At 44.8% G+C, this 18,031-nt stretch overlaps 1 protein-coding gene across 1 annotated transcript in view; it reads right to left on the bottom strand.

The window, feature by feature from the left end:
* Positions 1-1,392: 1,392 nt before the first annotated feature.
* The window catches only part of LOC126337786 (uncharacterized), a 68,724-nt gene continuing 52,085 nt past the window's right edge, over positions 1,393-18,031 (bottom strand). The window contains exons 5-6 of the mRNA XM_050001498.1: positions 11,236-11,434; positions 1,393-1,704 (exon numbers count right to left, since the gene is read on the bottom strand). Of these exons, the coding sequence (XP_049857455.1) occupies positions 1,503-1,704; positions 11,236-11,434 (401 nt within the window). The 3' untranslated portion in view covers positions 1,393-1,502. The remainder of the gene's footprint in view (positions 1,705-11,235; positions 11,435-18,031) is intronic.

Below are 18,031 nucleotides of genomic sequence, written 5' to 3'. Positions count from 1 at the left end.
GGGTTAGAGTTAATAATTTGAACATCGTCCCCAGCTGAACAAAATAAATGTCTTGTGCGCTTGATTCATTCTAAGTCAAGTTAGGCATCGTACACTACGATACTTGTGTTTCTCTACCTATTGACAACAGTGAAAAATAGTGACTACCTACCAGAAATACTTATTTCATGCCTCGTCACCATATAAAGAAGAATCTTTGCAAATGGAACCGGCATCCTACCATGCCAAACAGACAAATGTATCAGTTCAGGACTAGTTTGTAGGGAGCCAGTGCGTGTAACTAGCGCCGTATTTGAACACGACTCGAACTGTTCGAACAGTTTACGCCGCAGTTCGGGAGATCACAGGTTCTGTTAGATGTTCTGGTAGGCCTGCAATATAATGGCTTTTGTTGGTACTATCACAACAACCTTTCTTGACTTTTTATGCGCTATAAATTTTTAACAATAATAATTGAAACGTGGATTGAAATATCTTCTAGGATGTGGTTCATGTGTAACAGCCGCAGCTAATAAATGTATAAAAGGTTGCAATCATGATTCTGTCCATTTTTTGAGCTTTCGCTCGTCCCGTGATCTAGTGAGGTGTGATGGTATCATCTCCGAAACGGGCTATTCCTCTGTAATTTATTCTCGGGGAAAAAATTATAGTCATTTTACTATGACACGTGTAGGTGGTTTTGCATTTAATTCTTGATTAATAGTTTTGATTGTTTCACCTGGATGGTGCAGTATTCTTTCCTGACTGATTAATATCTGGTAAAGTTTTTATCGGTTATTCTAAAATGTGAACAGGGACGGAATTCCTCATTTACAACCTACGTGCTTAATCATTAACATTTCTCACATACGAATGAAATATTACACTGGGTTCAGTCAAGCAATTTAGGAGGACGACATTTTCGTCTCTGTCTCTTACGTTTACTAAAATTCAGCATAAATGTTTACACATTCACACATATCGGTACTGCTTGAAGTCGTATCGTAAATTTATTCAAACACAATAGGAGTTTGTGCATTCGCAGGATTTAAGCTGTTTCGTCCACTGTTTCACAAAATCGTGTAAGTTATACAAGTCATAGTTAAGTATTGTGGCTGGTTCGTAGTTTCTTACATGTCCCTCGCACACGCGCCACGCAAATCAAATTTCACGTGATTGTTCGAACAAGCCGATACCGTTTCTAACGCAGCGGTGTATCGGGAAATCTCGAGCCTGTTCGAAGGAGAGTATCGTTTGCTCAGTCCTACGTGTAACATTTATTGACATAGTAGAATGTGTATCCTCCTCTCTTCTGCTCCAAACTCGGGTAATGAATGCTCTCATGAACACGTCGTTGTTGACATCAGTCGTCCCTTAAGCGAACGATACGAAATGGTTAGGAGAAAAAGAGCATTATCCAAAATTTTTGGCATTTATTACAAAGACACTGTTACAAAAATTAAGTCCTAACATTAAACTTCGTCCATCTGGTCTGCGTGTGAGCTGTCTCCGAGATTCGGCCTCTACTTGCGCCTGCGCACAGGTGACGGCTGCGTGGCCTGCTGGGGTTCTGGCTCCGGCAGTAATCCTCGCACCGCTGCCATCAGCGCCTCCATGCTGAGCGAGCAACGCGCGAACTTTGCCTCGCAGTTACCGCCTTCTCTACCCAGCTCCACCGCCTGCTTGATGCTCGTCCCGTCCAGCAAAAAGCTTGTCAACGAATTACTGTAAATAAAAGATCGTTCATTAATTATCTGCAGTTGCATTTGGTATGGTCGCTAGTAAATTTAAAAAATATGCGTATTTTACAGGTAACAAGCAAACTCTCCTTCCCTCCATTGTTGCTGTCCCGCGTACCTTTGAACGAGTTCAAGAATTCAGGTACCTACAATCCATACTGGTTAATAAAAAGAAGTGACGAAAAATAAATGATAATCGCATGTTATTTAGTCTGAACGATTTATTCAAGTCACATCAAATATCACAGATGAATAACATTGAGCTACAGCCCCAGATCTACGACGTTTCCGAACTGGGGCAAAAACTTGATAGTGGCGCTCCACCTCCCCCTCAAGCGTTTGAGGTACGGCGTGAAAATTACAAAAATCGGTTCTTCAAAAATATAATAATTTTGTAGAGCAAATCTTTCTGAAGACTCTGATACATAAAACATATATATTGTAACAAATAAACCCTCGGTCACAAATATTAAGTCAAAATTGACCTGGTTTCACAGTTCACAGTACGAGCAGCCCTTAGCGGCTCGCCATCTCACAAGTGTTCATGACGTCGCCTTTCCGGCTGAGATCTTTTTTAATAAGAGACTTGTAAGTACTGCATCTTTTCGAGTCAGTACAAACTTTAATTTTATTAATGTACTATATACCTAATGTTTTAGTACAGTTAGTCTAATTCTGAAGACGACGCTCATAGTAGCGTCGAAACCAGATCATTTTTGACTTAATATTTGTGACCGAGAGCTTATGTGTTACAATATAATTCTGACACAGTCACTGAACCTTAGCAGCCATGTTCAAAGTTTTAAAACATATATGTTCGAGAAAATGTTAAGTCATGTTACTTGGTCTTAAGTGTACCAAAGTGCAGTGTCACACCTCTTCACACAGGATTCTTCTAACACAAGTCACTGTTTTTCGCTCTGTGGAATTCAATCATGTATATTTTGTAATGACAGCCATCAAACCTATATTCAGGAATGTGCTGTTGTGCCTGTCCCGCTCCCAGTCAACTGGGTTGACACCCTACCCTCCATTAAAAAAAACCTCACAATTAATATTGGGTGGGATTATTTGTAACCGGGAAAAATCAGAATTCTTCAGAGAATTTGCACTCTTTATTGCCTATTGGCTGATAACTTTCTCTTTCGTGTGACATAAAATGTAACATAAAACCAGTGAAGACAAGAGACAAGCAAGATAGTACACATTTCTTTAATCCTTAGGTCCCAGCATTTTTTCCTCTCTAAGCTTGCTGCCGCGCGGGATTAGCCGATCGGTCGAGGGGCTGCAGTCATGGACTGTGCTGCTGGTCCCGGCGGAGGTTCGAGTCCTCCCTCGGGCATGGGTGTGTGAGTGTGTTTGTCCTTAGGATAATTTAGGTTAAGTAGTGTGTAAGCTTAGGGACTGATGATCGTAGCAGTTAAGTCCCATAAGATTTCACACACATTTGAACATTTTTCTAAGCTTGCTGCAGCTTTACGCGGCGTTGTTTACTCCCTGCGTAAGAATCTATTACCTCATCAAAGTTCGTCCAAAGTTTTGCTACATGAAAAATCAAAATGTCGTTGTCTAATACTGAAAAAGCTGTTAATACAAATATCACCCAAGGCTTGTGTGGTTTCTGGATTTGATTACGTCTGCTTTGTCACTGTCTGCTAGATATAAAGAAATAGGTCTTCCTAATGTTGGAGCAATTGTAAGAGAGACTGTTCTGCCACAAATGGTCATCGTTATCTACCTCATTTACATGAATAACACGACAATATAATGCACGAAGTATTAATATCAAATGCCTATTAGGCCCACAACAAGCAAAAAGTTTTTATGTTAGGAAATAGTGTCACATTTAATTCATATGCTCCAGTTTCCCAAAAATGAGATCAAAAAGTAGTAGCAGTACGAAATTTTTACGTAAATTTGCAATCGTCATATTCTTCCATATAATTTGTGTGATGCCCCAGTTTCTTCTCCTTCCTCGTTCTAACAAACAATCTAGTCATCACTGATTCTGTAGCTATTCCTGCTATTGTAAAACTTATTCAACGCTTAACTTCAGTTACCCTGCCATAATCACCAAATTAGTTATCCCGCGTTTATTCTCCAGTTAGCCGTTTTACGTGTTCTTACAATGCGTTTTCCGCGCTATTCCAAGAATAGACCATAAGCACCTGCTAACCGGTGACTGTACAACTGCCCTTAGTAGCGTAATATCTGGTAAAAATTTTCTGTCAAAATTTCTATTGGCTGTATACACAGAGAAGATAATACGTGATCCTTCTTACCTGTTATTCCTCTTAGTCGTTTATTTCTATTCTGGCAGTCTCACTTGTGGATATCGCTAGTAATTATAACAAGGCTTATCACTCACACTCCGAATCAATCACATAAATAAACAGTGATTGGCATTCAACCGTTAGGGTTTATTCGACTCAGCTCGTATAGCCCCATCCCCTTCTGTCTGCGGAAAAGATTTACATTTCTAGGTTTTCATTTCTCTCCTGGCAGAGACATCACGTACACTATACACGAATTCAAAAATAAACTTATGATTCGTTCAGAAATCACAAATTAGAATATGTTCAAAAATCTTCAAAAACCAAGGGGAATGTGTTTCAAAATCATGTGACTAACCAATAGACCAAAGTGCGATGGATGCTAGGCGTTTTGTGAAACGAGGCTTTTTTTCTTCAGCCTTTTCAGCTGTATATGATACTGGTACCGCTGGAAATTTTAAATGGTTGTGAAACCTAAGCAACATCAGCAACAACTGAAGAAGCAATATGTGCTTTCGAGAGAAAGGTACTTCTAAAGTGCTGTGGATCCGTCTATCACACCATGGAAGATGAATGGGAATAAAGTACAATAGAAGACCAGCACCAGTGATCTGGAAAGCCACACAGTGGCCAAATATTAGGGGACAAAAGTTACAGTGGTTTGGCCACATTTTTCTATCTGATTAATACCTCTCTAACCGAGTCCCCAATTCTCAACCATAAGATATGCATATTAGATGGTTTTTCTTTGTCTCTAACAATTCTTCTCTCATTTTGAAGTAGATTAATGAGTAAGGCAGAGGCAGTTAATTGCGAATCAGAGTGTGTGCAATAGTGAGTTATGAAACAAACTGTATTAAATTTAATGTCTTGATGTTTAGGTTCACTATTATTACCAATGATTCCATACAGATTATGTAATACAAATGCTTCTGTGTTCAATACATCAATTATGTGTTCACTATTTCTTTCTAGCTATCGAATATATGTCAAGTACTGCGGATTTCTGTGTTTGCTAGAGATTTCACTACATGACAACTATATTAGTAGACTTTCCTACACAAAAAGTCTTTGTCTATGGAAAAGGAATTCATTGTTAACTGTTGCCTAAAATGTTTTGTGATGTAATTTCTTCTCTGAGTCAGTATTCGTCAAAACCTCAGGGATTTTTTGGAATCAGCATTTGCTATGTTGGCGTAGGCTAGTGCACTATGTGATCAAAAGTATCCAGACACCCACAAATATTTCATATTAGTTGCATTGTGCTGCCACCTGCTGCCATGTGCTCCATATTAGCGACCTCAGTAGTCATTAGACATCGTGAGAGAACAGAATGGGGCGCTCAGCGGAACTCACGGACTTCGAACGTGGTCAGGTGACTGGGTGTCACTTGTGTCATACGTCTCTACACGAGATTTTCACACTCCTAAACATCCCTAGGTCCATTGTTTCCGATGTGATAGTGGAGTGGAGACGTGAAGGGACACGTATAGCACAAAAGCGTACAGGGCGACATCGTCTGTTGACTGACAGAGACCGCCGACAGTTGAAGACGATCGTCATGTGTAATAGGCTGTCATCTATCCAGACCATTATACAGGATCCACTGCAAGTACTATGACAGTTAGGCGGGAGGTGAGAAAACCTGGATTGCATGGTCGACCGGCTGCTCATAAGCCACACATGACGCCGGTAAATGCCAAACGACGCGTCACTTGGTGTAAGGAGAGTAAACATTGAACGATTGAACAGAGGAAAACGTTGTGTGGAGTGACGAATCACGGTACACAATGTGGCGATCCGATGGCACGGTATGGATATGGCGAATGCCTAGTGAACATCTGCAAGCGTGTGTAGTGCCAACAGTAAAATTGGGAGGCGGTGGTGTTGTGGTGTGGTCGTGTTTTTCGTGGAGGGGACTTGCAGTCCATTCTTCATCAAGAGCCGAAACCAAAGAAGATCACTGTTGTTGGACGCTGGGGTCTGGATCGAATTTGGCATTCTAACTCATCACTCTGGGCAGGACTGAAGCATCTAGAACCGCTCGGCAACAGCGGCCGGCCTAGTTGGTAATCATTGAGTAAGCATTCCAACACGCTGACTGATAACCTGTGTTGATGGCTCTTCACAACTGTTGCATGGGGATTCTCAAACATGACTATTCCGACTGTTTAGCTTTCTGTCACCGGTAAAACAGCACACACGCAGAAAAGTGAGGATCGACTGTAAGGCACCGTAAGAACCATTGGCTGAACTTGACACTCGACACAAGTCAGCATGAGTCACAGTGTGTACTTTATGTGCTCCTTCCATCTGCTTCCGCATACACGAAAATCACGTCCGCACATTACACACCAGGCACAATTCCATCCGGTTAGGACCGATCGACGTCAGTAGTTCAAGTTGTAAACACAGACTGCAGACACTGTACACCAGGATCGTTCATGTCAGTACACAGTATACCATCTGCATTGGATGACTTGAATTATTATCCCTATCTCTCCCGTAATGCTCGTCGAACACTACTGCGCGAAACATTAATTTCACGCGCAACTGATCTAGTGTCGAATGCAGGCGCCTCATCCACTCAAATAAGCACTGCACCTTCAAAGTCGGCAATACCTGTTGTTCGTCGACCTCCTCGATCTGTGAATTGTGGTACCAATATCACTGTTTCACTTAATACACTCCTGGAAATTGAAATAAGAACACCGTGAATTCATTGTCCCAGGAAGGGGAAACTTTATTGACACATTCCTGGGGTCAGATACATCACATGATCACACTGACAGAACCACAGGCACATAGACACAGGCAACAGAGCATGCACAATGTCGGCACTAGTACAGTGTATATCCACCTTTCGCAGCAATGCAGGCTGCTATTCTCCCATGGAGACGATCGTAGAGATGCTGGATGTAGTCCTGTGGGACGGCTTGCCATGCCATTTCCACCTGGCGCCTCAGTTGGACCAGCGTTCGTGCTGGACGTGCAGACCGCGTGAGACGACGCTTCATCCAGTCCCAAACATGCTCAATGGGACAGATCCGGAGATCTTGCTGGCCAGGGTAGTTGACTTATACCTTCTAGAGCTCGTTGGGTGGCACGGGATACATGCGGACGTGCATTGTCCTGTTGGAACAGCAAGTTCCCTTGCCGGTCTACGAATGGTAGAACGATGGGTTCGATGACGGTTTGGATGTACCGTGCACTATTCAGTGTCCCCTCGACGATCACCAGAGGTGTATGGCCAGTGTAGGAGATCGCTCCCCACACCACGGTGCCGGGTGTTGGCCCTGTGTGCCTCGGTTGTATGCAGTCCTGCACGGCGCCAAACACGCATACGACCATCATTGGCACCAAGGCAGAAGCGACTCTCATCGCTGAAGATGACACGTCTCCATTCGTCCCTCCATTCACGCCTGTCGCGACACCACTGGAGGCGGGCTGCACGATGTTGGGGCGTGAGTGGAAGACGGCCTAACGGTGTGCGGGACCGTAGCCCAGTTTCATGGAGACGGTTGCGAATGGTCCTCGTCGATACCCCAGGAGAAACAGTGTCCCTAATTTGCTGGGAAGTGGCGGTGCGGTCCCCTACGGCACTGCGTAGGATCCTACGGTCTTGGCGTGCATCCGTGCGTCGCTGCGGTCCGGTCCCAGGTCGACGGGCACGTGCACCTTCCGCCGACCACTGGCGACAACATCGATGTACTGTGGAGACCTCACGCCCCACGTGTTGAGCAATTCGGCGGTACGTCCACCCGGCCTCCCGCATGCCCACTATACGCCCTCGCTCAAAGTCCGTCAACTGCACATACGGTTCACGTCCACGCTGTCGCGGCATGCTACCAGTGTTAAAGACTGCGATGGAGCTCCGTCTGCCACGGCAAACTGGCTGACACTGACGGCGGCGGTGCACAAACGTTGCGCAGCTAGCGCCATTCGACGGCCAACACCGCGGTTCATGGTGTGTCCGTTGTGCCGTGCGTGTGATCATTGCTTGTACAGCCCTCTCGCAGTGTCTGGAGCAAGTATGGTGGGCCTGACACACCGGTGTCAATGTGTTCTTTTTTCCATTTCCAGGAGTGTAGTTGAAACATTCTTGTAAACATGGTCTGAGCTGGTGTCTTATTCGAGCATATTTGGTCCTGTACAACCCTTTCGTTTCTCTGCTGCTTCCATTTGCTTGCTCATAGACGAATATGATGCCCGCATGTTCCGTCACCGGGAACAACTTCATTTGGTAAGGGCTGATCAATGTCCGTACTTCAGCTTTTAAACGGAGACTGCAGTACTGGCACTGAACGCTAATACTGCTCGTGTCAGTAGACAGTACGCCATCTGCAACGAATTGACGAATGGTCCAGGGAATGACAATTGAATCTCAATGTAGACAAGTGTAATGTGCCGCGAATACATAGAAAGAAAGATCCTTTATCATTCAACTACAATATAGCAGGTCAACAACTGGGAGCAGTTAATTTCATAAATTATCTGGGACTAGGCATTAGGAGTGATTTGAAATGGAATGACCATATAAAATTAATCGTCGGTAAAGCAGACGCCAGACTGAGATTCATTTGAGGAATCCTAAGGAAACGCAATCCGAAAACAAAGGAAGTAGGTTACAGTACACTTGTTCGCGCACTGCTTGAATACTGCTCACCATTGTGGGATCCGCACCAGATAGCGTTCATAGAAGAGATAGAGAAGATCCAACGGAGAGCAGCACGCTTCGTTACAGGATCATTTAGTAATCGCGAAAGCGTTACGGAGATGATAGATAAACTCCAGTGGAAGACTCCGCAGGAGAGACGCTCAGTAGTTCGGTACGGGCTTTTGTTGAAGTATTGAGAACATACCTTCGCCGAAGACTCAAACAGTATATTGCTCCCTCCTACGCATATCTCGCGAAAAGACCATGAGGATAAAATCAGAGAGATTAGAGCCCACACAGAAGCATACCGACAATCTTTCTTTCCACGAACAGTAAGAGACTGGGAATAGAAGGGAAAACCGATAGAGGTACTCAAGGTACCCCCGGCCCACACCGTCAGGTGTCGTGCGGAGTATGGATGTAGATGTAGATGTAGGTACACTGGATTACATGAATTATCTGTACACCTATGCTCATCGGGAATGCCTACCCCACAATCTTAGCCAGAACAGTACCGCTACATGTATCCCCTGTCAGAGGTATCAGAACCGCTACATGTATCCCCTGTCAGAGGTATCAGAACGATTTTCGCCTGTAACTTTCGATGATATTTGGATTGTGGGGCGCTCAACTGCGCGGTCATCAGCGCCCATACGAAGTTCCATTTTTTTTCACACTCCAATCTTTTACACATACAATCTAGCCACAGTCACGAATGATGACGATGAAATGATGAGGACAACAAAAAAAACCGAGTCCCCGGGCACAGAAAATCCCTAACCCGGCCGGGAAACGAAGCCGGGACCCAGTGATTCAACGGCAGTAACACTATCCATTAGAGCACCAGCTGCGGATATAACATTCGACTCGTTCACTTCTGGACCAGGGTCCCTTACCTCACATTGATACATCTAGCCATGCCAAAAGGCCCTGAAAGTTTGTAACATTATCAGGGAATCACCCTGATTATCAATTGTTAATCCGCTGTGATCAGGGATAATATCGTCTCTCACTGTAATCATTGAGATCTAACAGTTGAATGATACTCTGTAGTTACTTGACACATTATCTACCACTACCGTATACTGTACTCATTCGTTTTGATAATACATTACTGACCATAAAAATTGCTACACCACGAAGATGACGTACTACAGACGCGAAATGCAACCGACAGGAAGAAGATGCTGTAATATCCAAATGATTAGTTTTCAGAGCATTCACACAAGATTGGCGCCGGTGGCAACACCTACAACGTGCTGAAATGAGGAAAGTTTCCAACCGATTTCCCATACACAAACAGCAGTTGACCGGCGTTGCCTGGTGAAACGTTGTTGTGGTGCCTCGTGTAAGGAGGAGAAATGTGTACTATCACGTTTCCGACTTTGATAAAGGTCGGATTGTAGCCTATCGGGATTGCAGTTTATTGTATCGCGACATTGCTGCTCGCGTTGGTCGAGATCCAATAACTGTTAGCAGAATATGGAATCGGTGAGTTCAGGAAGGTAATACGGAACGCCGTGCTGGATCCCAACGGCCTCGTATCACTAGCAGTCGAGATGACAAGCATCTTATCTGCATGGCTGTAACGGGCCATGCAGCCACGTCTCGATCAGTGAGTCAACATATGGGTACGTTTGCAAGACAACAACCATCTGCACGAACAGTTCGACGACGTTTGCAGCAGCATGGGCTATCAGCTGGAATACCATGGCTGCGGTTACCCTTGACGCTGCATCACAGAGAGGAGAGCCTGCGATGATGTACTCCACGACGAACCTTTGTGCACGAATGCCATGTTTTCGGATGACTTCAGGTTCTGTTTACAGGATAACGATGGTCGCATCCGTGTTTGGCGACATCGCGGTGAACGCACGTTGGAAGCGTGTATTCGTCATCGCCATACTGGCTTATCACTCGGCGTGATGGTATGGGGTTCCATTGGTTACACGTCTCGGCCGCCTCTAGTTCGCATTGACGGCACTTTGAACAGTGGACGTTACATTTCAGATGTGTTACGTCCCGTGGCCCTACCCTTCATTGGATCCCTGCGAAACCCTACATTTCAGCAGGATAATGCACGACCGCATGTTGCAGTTCCTGTACGGGCCTTTCTGGATACAGAAAATGTTCGGCGGCTGCCCTGGCCAGCACATTCTCCAGATCTGTCACGTCTGGTCAATGGTGGCCGAGCAACTGGGTCGTCACATTACGCCAGTCACTACTCTTCATGAACTGTGGTATCGCGTTGAAGCTGCATGGGCAGCTGTACCTGTACACGCCATCCAAACTCTGTTTGATTCAATTCCCAGGCGTATCGAGGCCGTTATTACTGCCAGAGGTGGTTGTTCTGGGTACTGATTTCTCAGGATGTATGCACCCAAATTGCGTGAAAATGTAATCACATGTCATTTCTAGTATAATATATTTGTCCAATGAATACCCGTTTATCATCTGCATTTCTTCTTGGTGTAGGAATTTTAATGGCCAGTAGTGTATAAAACATGGCGTAAGGTTGTACAATTTGCCTCACTGTCGACACGGAATTGGCTCTCTGCGCTGTGCCCTCTCTGTTGTTGCGACTCACCTGGACATCTGTGCGATGGCCTCATCCCAGGCGGAGGCACCGCCCGCTGCCAGTCGCTGCCCGGAGTTGCGGATCTGCGAGCAGACGGCGCGCTGCACGCAGGCGGCAGAGTCCACGTGGTGGCGAGACAGCGCCGCGTCCACCCGTGACAGCAGCGAGAGCGCCACGTCCGTGGCGGCAGCGGCCGAGCCCTCCTCACCTGCCGACACGCGTGCAGCGGAGTCAGCCAGACCGTTGACAGGCTCTAGCTACAGTACAGTCAGCGAGAGGTGAGCCCTCTGTTTGGGGTGGGGTGTTTGGGGAAGAGACCAAACAGCGAGGTCATCGGTCTCATTGGATTAGGGAATGATGGGGGAGGAAGTCGGCCGTGCCCTTTCAAAGGTACCATCCCGGCATTTACCTGAAGCGATTTAGGGAAATCACGGAAAACCTGAGTCAGGACGGCCGGACGCGGGATTGAACTGTCGTCCTCCCGAATGCGAGTCCAGTGTGCTAACCACTGCGCCACCTCGCTCGGTGAGCCCTCTGGTATTGGAAGCACTGTTGCCAGCCTGCAATTGCAAAGCTCAAACGGCTACTGCCGAAAATAATATCTGTACAGAATGTTTGACTGTATAAAGTAAAGATGCGTGTAGAGGACAATGGCAGACAGGGCAGGCAGATAATCCTAACAAGGGAACCCCCCCCCCCCCCCCCCCATCGCACTCCCCTCCGATTTGGTGGTAATACGGACCAGTGGATAGCTTGTCAAAAAGTCAACACAGATCAAGCATGAAAAAAGGAAGAGCCGGCCGTTGTGACTAAGCGGTTCTAGGCGCTTCATTTCGGAACCGCGATACTGCTGCGGTCGCAGTTTCGAATCCTGCCTCGGGCATGGATGTGTGTGATGTCCTAAGGTTAGTTAGGTTTAAGCAGTTCTAAGTTCTAGGGGACTGATGACCTCAGATGTTAAGTCCTGTAGTACTCAGAGCCATTTGAACCAAAAAACAGGAAGTAGCTGTACTGAACTGTGAAAAAAAAAATCAAAATAAAAATAAGAAGAAGAGCCATGATGTCGTGGGTATGTGGTTCCGTTTCAGGACAGGTAAGCAGATGAGCTGTGTTCAAAACTCCCTCGTGTCATTTATTTTTATTTATTTATTTTTTGTTCACATAATTACGAACTGTGAGTCCAGTCATTGAAATGTTCGTTCTCTATAGTCCTGGCAGCTGTAATACAATACAATGGGTACAGAATACGAGTCATGTGGTAAGAATACGTTACTGTCGCAAGTAAACGTGATGTGAAATACCATATAGACATCTCACAGAAATGAAAAAACAAACTGGTGCGAACAAATAACAAATAACAAATAACAAACTGAACGCACAGAAGCGTTAGAAACATACGAGGTGGAATCCAAAATTTTTGAGACTGGTGCTGCCATCTGGAAACTAAGAGCAGTAGATCGTTGCACTGCTAGGTGGCGAGAGCTGCATATCTCATGAGTCAGTGTGCGGAGTGGCATTCAGCCGTTGCGTGTCCACAGTGATTTCCGTTAGACTCTGTGTTTGGTGTGTGGCGATTTTACGATGGATCCGCGAACAGAGCAGCGCGTGTGTATCAAATTCCGTGCGTATTTCGGTAAAAACAACATGGTGGTTGTAGACCACCCACCGTACTCGGCAGATTTGGCATCTTGCGACTTCGCGCTGTTCCCAAAACTGAAACTCAAGTTGAAAGGCCGTCGGTTCGACACTCTAGAGAGGATTCAAGAAGCATCGCTGGCACTGATAAACACTCTCAAAGAACAGGACTTCCAGAAAGCGTTTGACCAGTGTCAGAAGCGCTGGGACCGGTGTGTACGTGCAGATGGGATCTACTTCGAGGGTGATGGTGACCATTAGCCCAAAGGTAAGGTTTTCAACAGATGGCGGTACCAGTCCCGAAAATTTTGGATAGCACCTTGTATGTTTTGACAGAGCGCAGAGAAACAGCACAGAGAAACTGTGTGATTGTGAAATTGTTGCAGCGTATGTGACAAACTATGATGTTTTCGTCATTTCCTTTGAATTGATCACATTCACATTCATACGAACACCTAAATCGGGCAAGGAGGCATACACTTACCAAGCGTACAAATTAGGTGCGTCGGTAACAGATTCCTGTTACGACACACGTACTGTCACTAATGCCGTGTATGATTCGCAGACGTGTTTTCCGATGGAGAATTCGGTTGACTTGTCGCCTTGTCATCAAACGTTTGCGGTGCACTTCCTTTCCGCTGCAAATAGAGTAGTTGTGCAGGATCAATTGTCGTTATAGGTCCCTTCCTTACATCTCTCTGTTGCAAACGGACGTTACACCACAGCCCAGAGACAAATTTGAATACAGCGAACAGCGAGGAAAAAAAAAAAAAAAAAAAAAAAAAAAAAAAAAAAAAAAAAAAAAACCAGTGGACAACGAAAAAAAAAATTGGTTCAAGGTAGGTTTGAACGCAGTCTCGCCTGCTCCTGTTTCCATGCTTGATCTGTGTCCAGTTTTTGACAGGCTGTCCATTGGGCCCTCTTACCACCAAATCTGGGGGGAGGGGGGGGGGGTCGGGAGTTTCTCTTGTAAGAAACATAGGTCCCGAATCAAATTGTTCCCAAGTACTACATATTCATCATCATTTATTGCACATAACAGGCCATAAAGGCCCATGACAGATAGCAAAACCAATATTACAAACCAGAATAACACGCTACAGTGATCAATAACACAATCAGTGACACAGGAAGGAGCATTGTCCTGATCACAGTTGCAGGTATTTCTGGCAGGTGTTGTTCCACTTTCTTCTGTCCACTGCATCTTCCAGGGATGCTGTTGGTTCTAGCTTCTGCAACGTCCTCATCACCCTATCTTTCCACCTAGTCCTAGGACGACCTCTCGGGCGTCTTTCAATCAGCTGGGAATTGAACACTCAGTTGGGGATAGATTCTCCAGCTCTTAAGACATGTCCCAACCACTGGAGTCGCCGTCCTCTGATGGTTCTGCCAATGTCAGCTCTCCCAAAACGTTTGTACAAGTCCTCTTTTTACCTCCTTTCCCATCTTCCATTTTCTCTGTTGAATGTAGGCCCATAGATCTTTCTGAGCACTTTCCTTTCAAATGTGCAAATCTGCTCTTCAAGTGTTTGTATAGTCTCCCATGTCTCGAAGCCACATAACACAACAGGTTTTACCAGTGCCATGTACAGTATGATCTTGCTGTTTTGACACCAAGCATGACTTGAATAAGTTATTGAGACTGAAGAAGGCACGATTGGAATTAATTATCCTTAGTTGAATCTCTTTCTCAACCTCGCTTTTATTAGATAGAATCGGTCCCAGGTACTTAGATTTCTCTACTCGTTCAAAATTGTGTCCATCTATATTGATAGTAGTGGGGAAATCCTGTCGATGTGAATGATATATTTGGTTTTCTCGTCTTTGACAACTAATCGCTCTTTGCTTGCCTCTTTCATGAACCTAGTGGTGTCTCCCATAATCACCACATCATCGGCAAAAGCCAAGATTGTCAGTTCCCATCATATCCATCTCCCTGTCATTACCAATTTCACGTCGTACCTTTTCCAATGCATATACTACATATTACCATGGAATATATGAAACCTTATAACAAAATCCCCAAGGATCCAAATTGCAGATATGCGCTTGAAAATAAACGCATTACAGCAAATATGGCCACCATTCTTATGAAGCAACGTTTCAGAATGTCTCCTCATGGATGCCAGCACATTTTTAAAATCTCAGATGCATCCTGATCGCATTATCAACCATCCAGAAAGCATTCGCAGAGCTCAACATTATCAGTAGGGCTTCAGCACATGAAAGCTTTTAAATACCTCCACATAAAAAAAAAATCCTGCAGGTTCACCTTAGGAAGCCTGGGAAGACACAGTATTAGCGAACCATGACTGATACACTTGTTGTCGTGGATCTGTGCTACATATTTCAAAACAGCCATATGAGAGTTTGTCAGTGCATCATCACGCATATACCACAATGCATCCTTTCACCAAAAGGAACATAGGTCAAATACTCGGTTAGTTTGTGTTGCTGGCAATGAAGGTACACATGACCAGTAAGTTGGCCTGTAGGAAATGTGGCCCTATCAACTGATTACCAATGGAATCAATCCAAATGTTCAAAGGAAATCTCCACTGGTGTTCCTCAACGAAAGCACGTGGGTTCTCAGTTTGGATGTTCATAGTAACATCTCGAGACAAGCATGTTTCGTCTGCAAATAACTTGTGTACGAGGAACTGTGGATCATTCCCATGCATGTAACAATCCAGTGCTAGATGTCACCCTGAGCTGGAAAGTCAGATACTGAGAGGGCTTGCATGGTTATACGGGCACAACTGTCCATTACGTAATACCACCCATACCGTGGAAGGCAAAATATGCACTGCTGTAGCAATCCTTCTGGTACTAGCATGTGACATTACGTTCACTTTCAATACATGTACCTTCATTTGTGGTATCAGCACTGTTTTTGGCCTACCTGCATGTTGTATGGTGGATATGAATGAACTGGACTCACAAAGGTGCTGATGAGACACACTGAACACACCGCCATCTGGTTGTCTTTTCTGTGTATTGACACACAGGTCTACTGTGTATTACTATCAGCATGTCCATACATCAAGTTGATGTGAGCCATTTCTTCACATGAAAAGGTGTGTGGCGCTGTGGCAACCGCTTCAAATATTACATGTGCATACTGTGTTTGCTTTTCCTGGTGGGAGCTGGTCCCTGGAACACAAGGCCACGCTAAGCTGCATCCTCACTTATCGCATATTGGCCACACTGCCCGAAACTAGAGCTATCATTGGTTGCTTCAAGATCACTCTTCGCTTTGCAGCAGTGAAAGTGAAGTACTCCGCTAACCGACAGTGATGTACCAGCAACAAATCTACAGCATAACTGTAAACTTATATATTAACAATTTGGTTATAGGGAGATGGCAACACTTGTGCATACTTCATATTGGGGAAACCATTAGTTTCCAGACCTATGTTTATTGGAATTATTTCTTTGTTTCATTGCCCTCTACTCGCTCTTGCATTTGTACGTAGAATAGTCAAACACGCTGTAGAGCTGCTACAATACTGATGCATTGCCATAGAAAATACAAAGTTGTGTTACATGCTTGGTTGAGGAATGACCACGCCAAGCCCACTGCCTACAACAACTCTCAGAGATTATCCCTCGCTGATTGTGCTAAAGTAGGTTGCAAGTAAGAAGGCGGCTGCATTATGTGTTCTGAGCAGAGAGGGAGAAAAAATACTTTCCACTGCCGCCAGTGTGCTGCCTGTCTGTGTCCTGCGCCTCGCAGTCCAACTGTTGCATACCCTGGTTATTGGCAACACTGGGGCGAGAGATACATTGCCTCACTGTTTCTGTTTCTGACTCTCCATACATAAATTATATGCATGGAAAACTCTAGCTCTCGCTTTTAACGATTTCACTACCATTGGACCATACCCACCCCATGATAGGTTATATGAGAACCAGTCTGAATTACCCACATTTTATTGCTATGTATAAATGTCCCACTGGTAAAGAAAAGCTTGCCAATGGTTTGCAGAATTCTTATAACTTGTACAGATAGGTTGTACTGTCTTCGAGTTTAATCGTTAACACTTTGCTGTGCATTGTCACATCAAATTAGTTCGCGTCTGCAGAGAGGCAAGCCAATCAACAGATTTGCAAAGGGGACTGCTGTCACACCTTCCAGACAATTTGTGTCCATAAACTGAACGCTCGCCTTGACGATTGCTGCATCACATACGGTGCCCATATTGAGCATCTATAATGTGAGTTCAAAACTTGGAGGGATGGTCTCTCCATTGATGTCTATCTGTTTTCTGCATGTCTCGTAGTTTTTGCGCAGTCGTCTTCTGAAACCCCAGAGATACATATGAGTAATCTTGTATGTCCAAGTCCTCACTGCGTTGTGAAACGAAACGGCGTAAATTATTTTTTCATATTGTTACTTCTGAGTACGACATTAATTAAAATAACCATAGATTAATGTCTTGTACTCCCAGAAATGGTAGTGACAGTACACTACTGGCCACTGATATTGCTACACCACGAAGATGACGTGCTACAGACGCGAAATTTAACCGACAGGAAGAAGATGCTGCGATATGCAAATGATCAGCTTTTCAGAGCATTCTCACAAGATTGGCGCCGGTGGCGACACCAACAACGTACTGACATGAGGAAAGTTTCCAACCGATTTCTCATACACAAACAGCAGTTGACCGGCGTTGCCTGGTGTAAAGTTGTTGTGATGCCTCGTGTAAGGAGGAGAAATGCGTACCATCACGTTTCCGATTTTGATAAAGGTGGGATTGTAGCCTATATATATATATATATATATATATATATATATATATATATATATATATATATATAGGCTACAATCTTATCAAAATCGGAAACGTGATGGTACGCATTTCTCCTCCTTATGCAACAGAGCATGCACAATGTCGGCACTAGTACAGTGTATATCCACCTTTCGCAGCAATGCAGGCTGCTATTCTCCCATGGAGACAATCGTAGAGATGCTGGATGTAGTCCTGTGGAACGGCTTGCCATGCCATTTCCACCTGGCGCCTCAGTTGGACCAGCGTTCGTGCTGGACGTGCAGACCGCGTGAGACGACGCTTCATCCAGTCCCAAACATGCTCAATGGGGGACAGATCCGGAGATCTTGCTGGCCAGGGTAGTTGACTTACACCTTCTAGAGCACGTTTGGTGG

Source organism: Schistocerca gregaria, chromosome 1 (genome assembly GCF_023897955.1).
Source record: "Schistocerca gregaria isolate iqSchGreg1 chromosome 1, iqSchGreg1.2, whole genome shotgun sequence".
Lineage (NCBI taxonomy): Eukaryota > Metazoa > Arthropoda > Insecta > Orthoptera > Acrididae > Schistocerca > Schistocerca gregaria.
The sequence above is the reverse complement of the archived record's forward strand: the minus strand, read 5'-3'. Positions and strand labels throughout refer to the sequence as shown.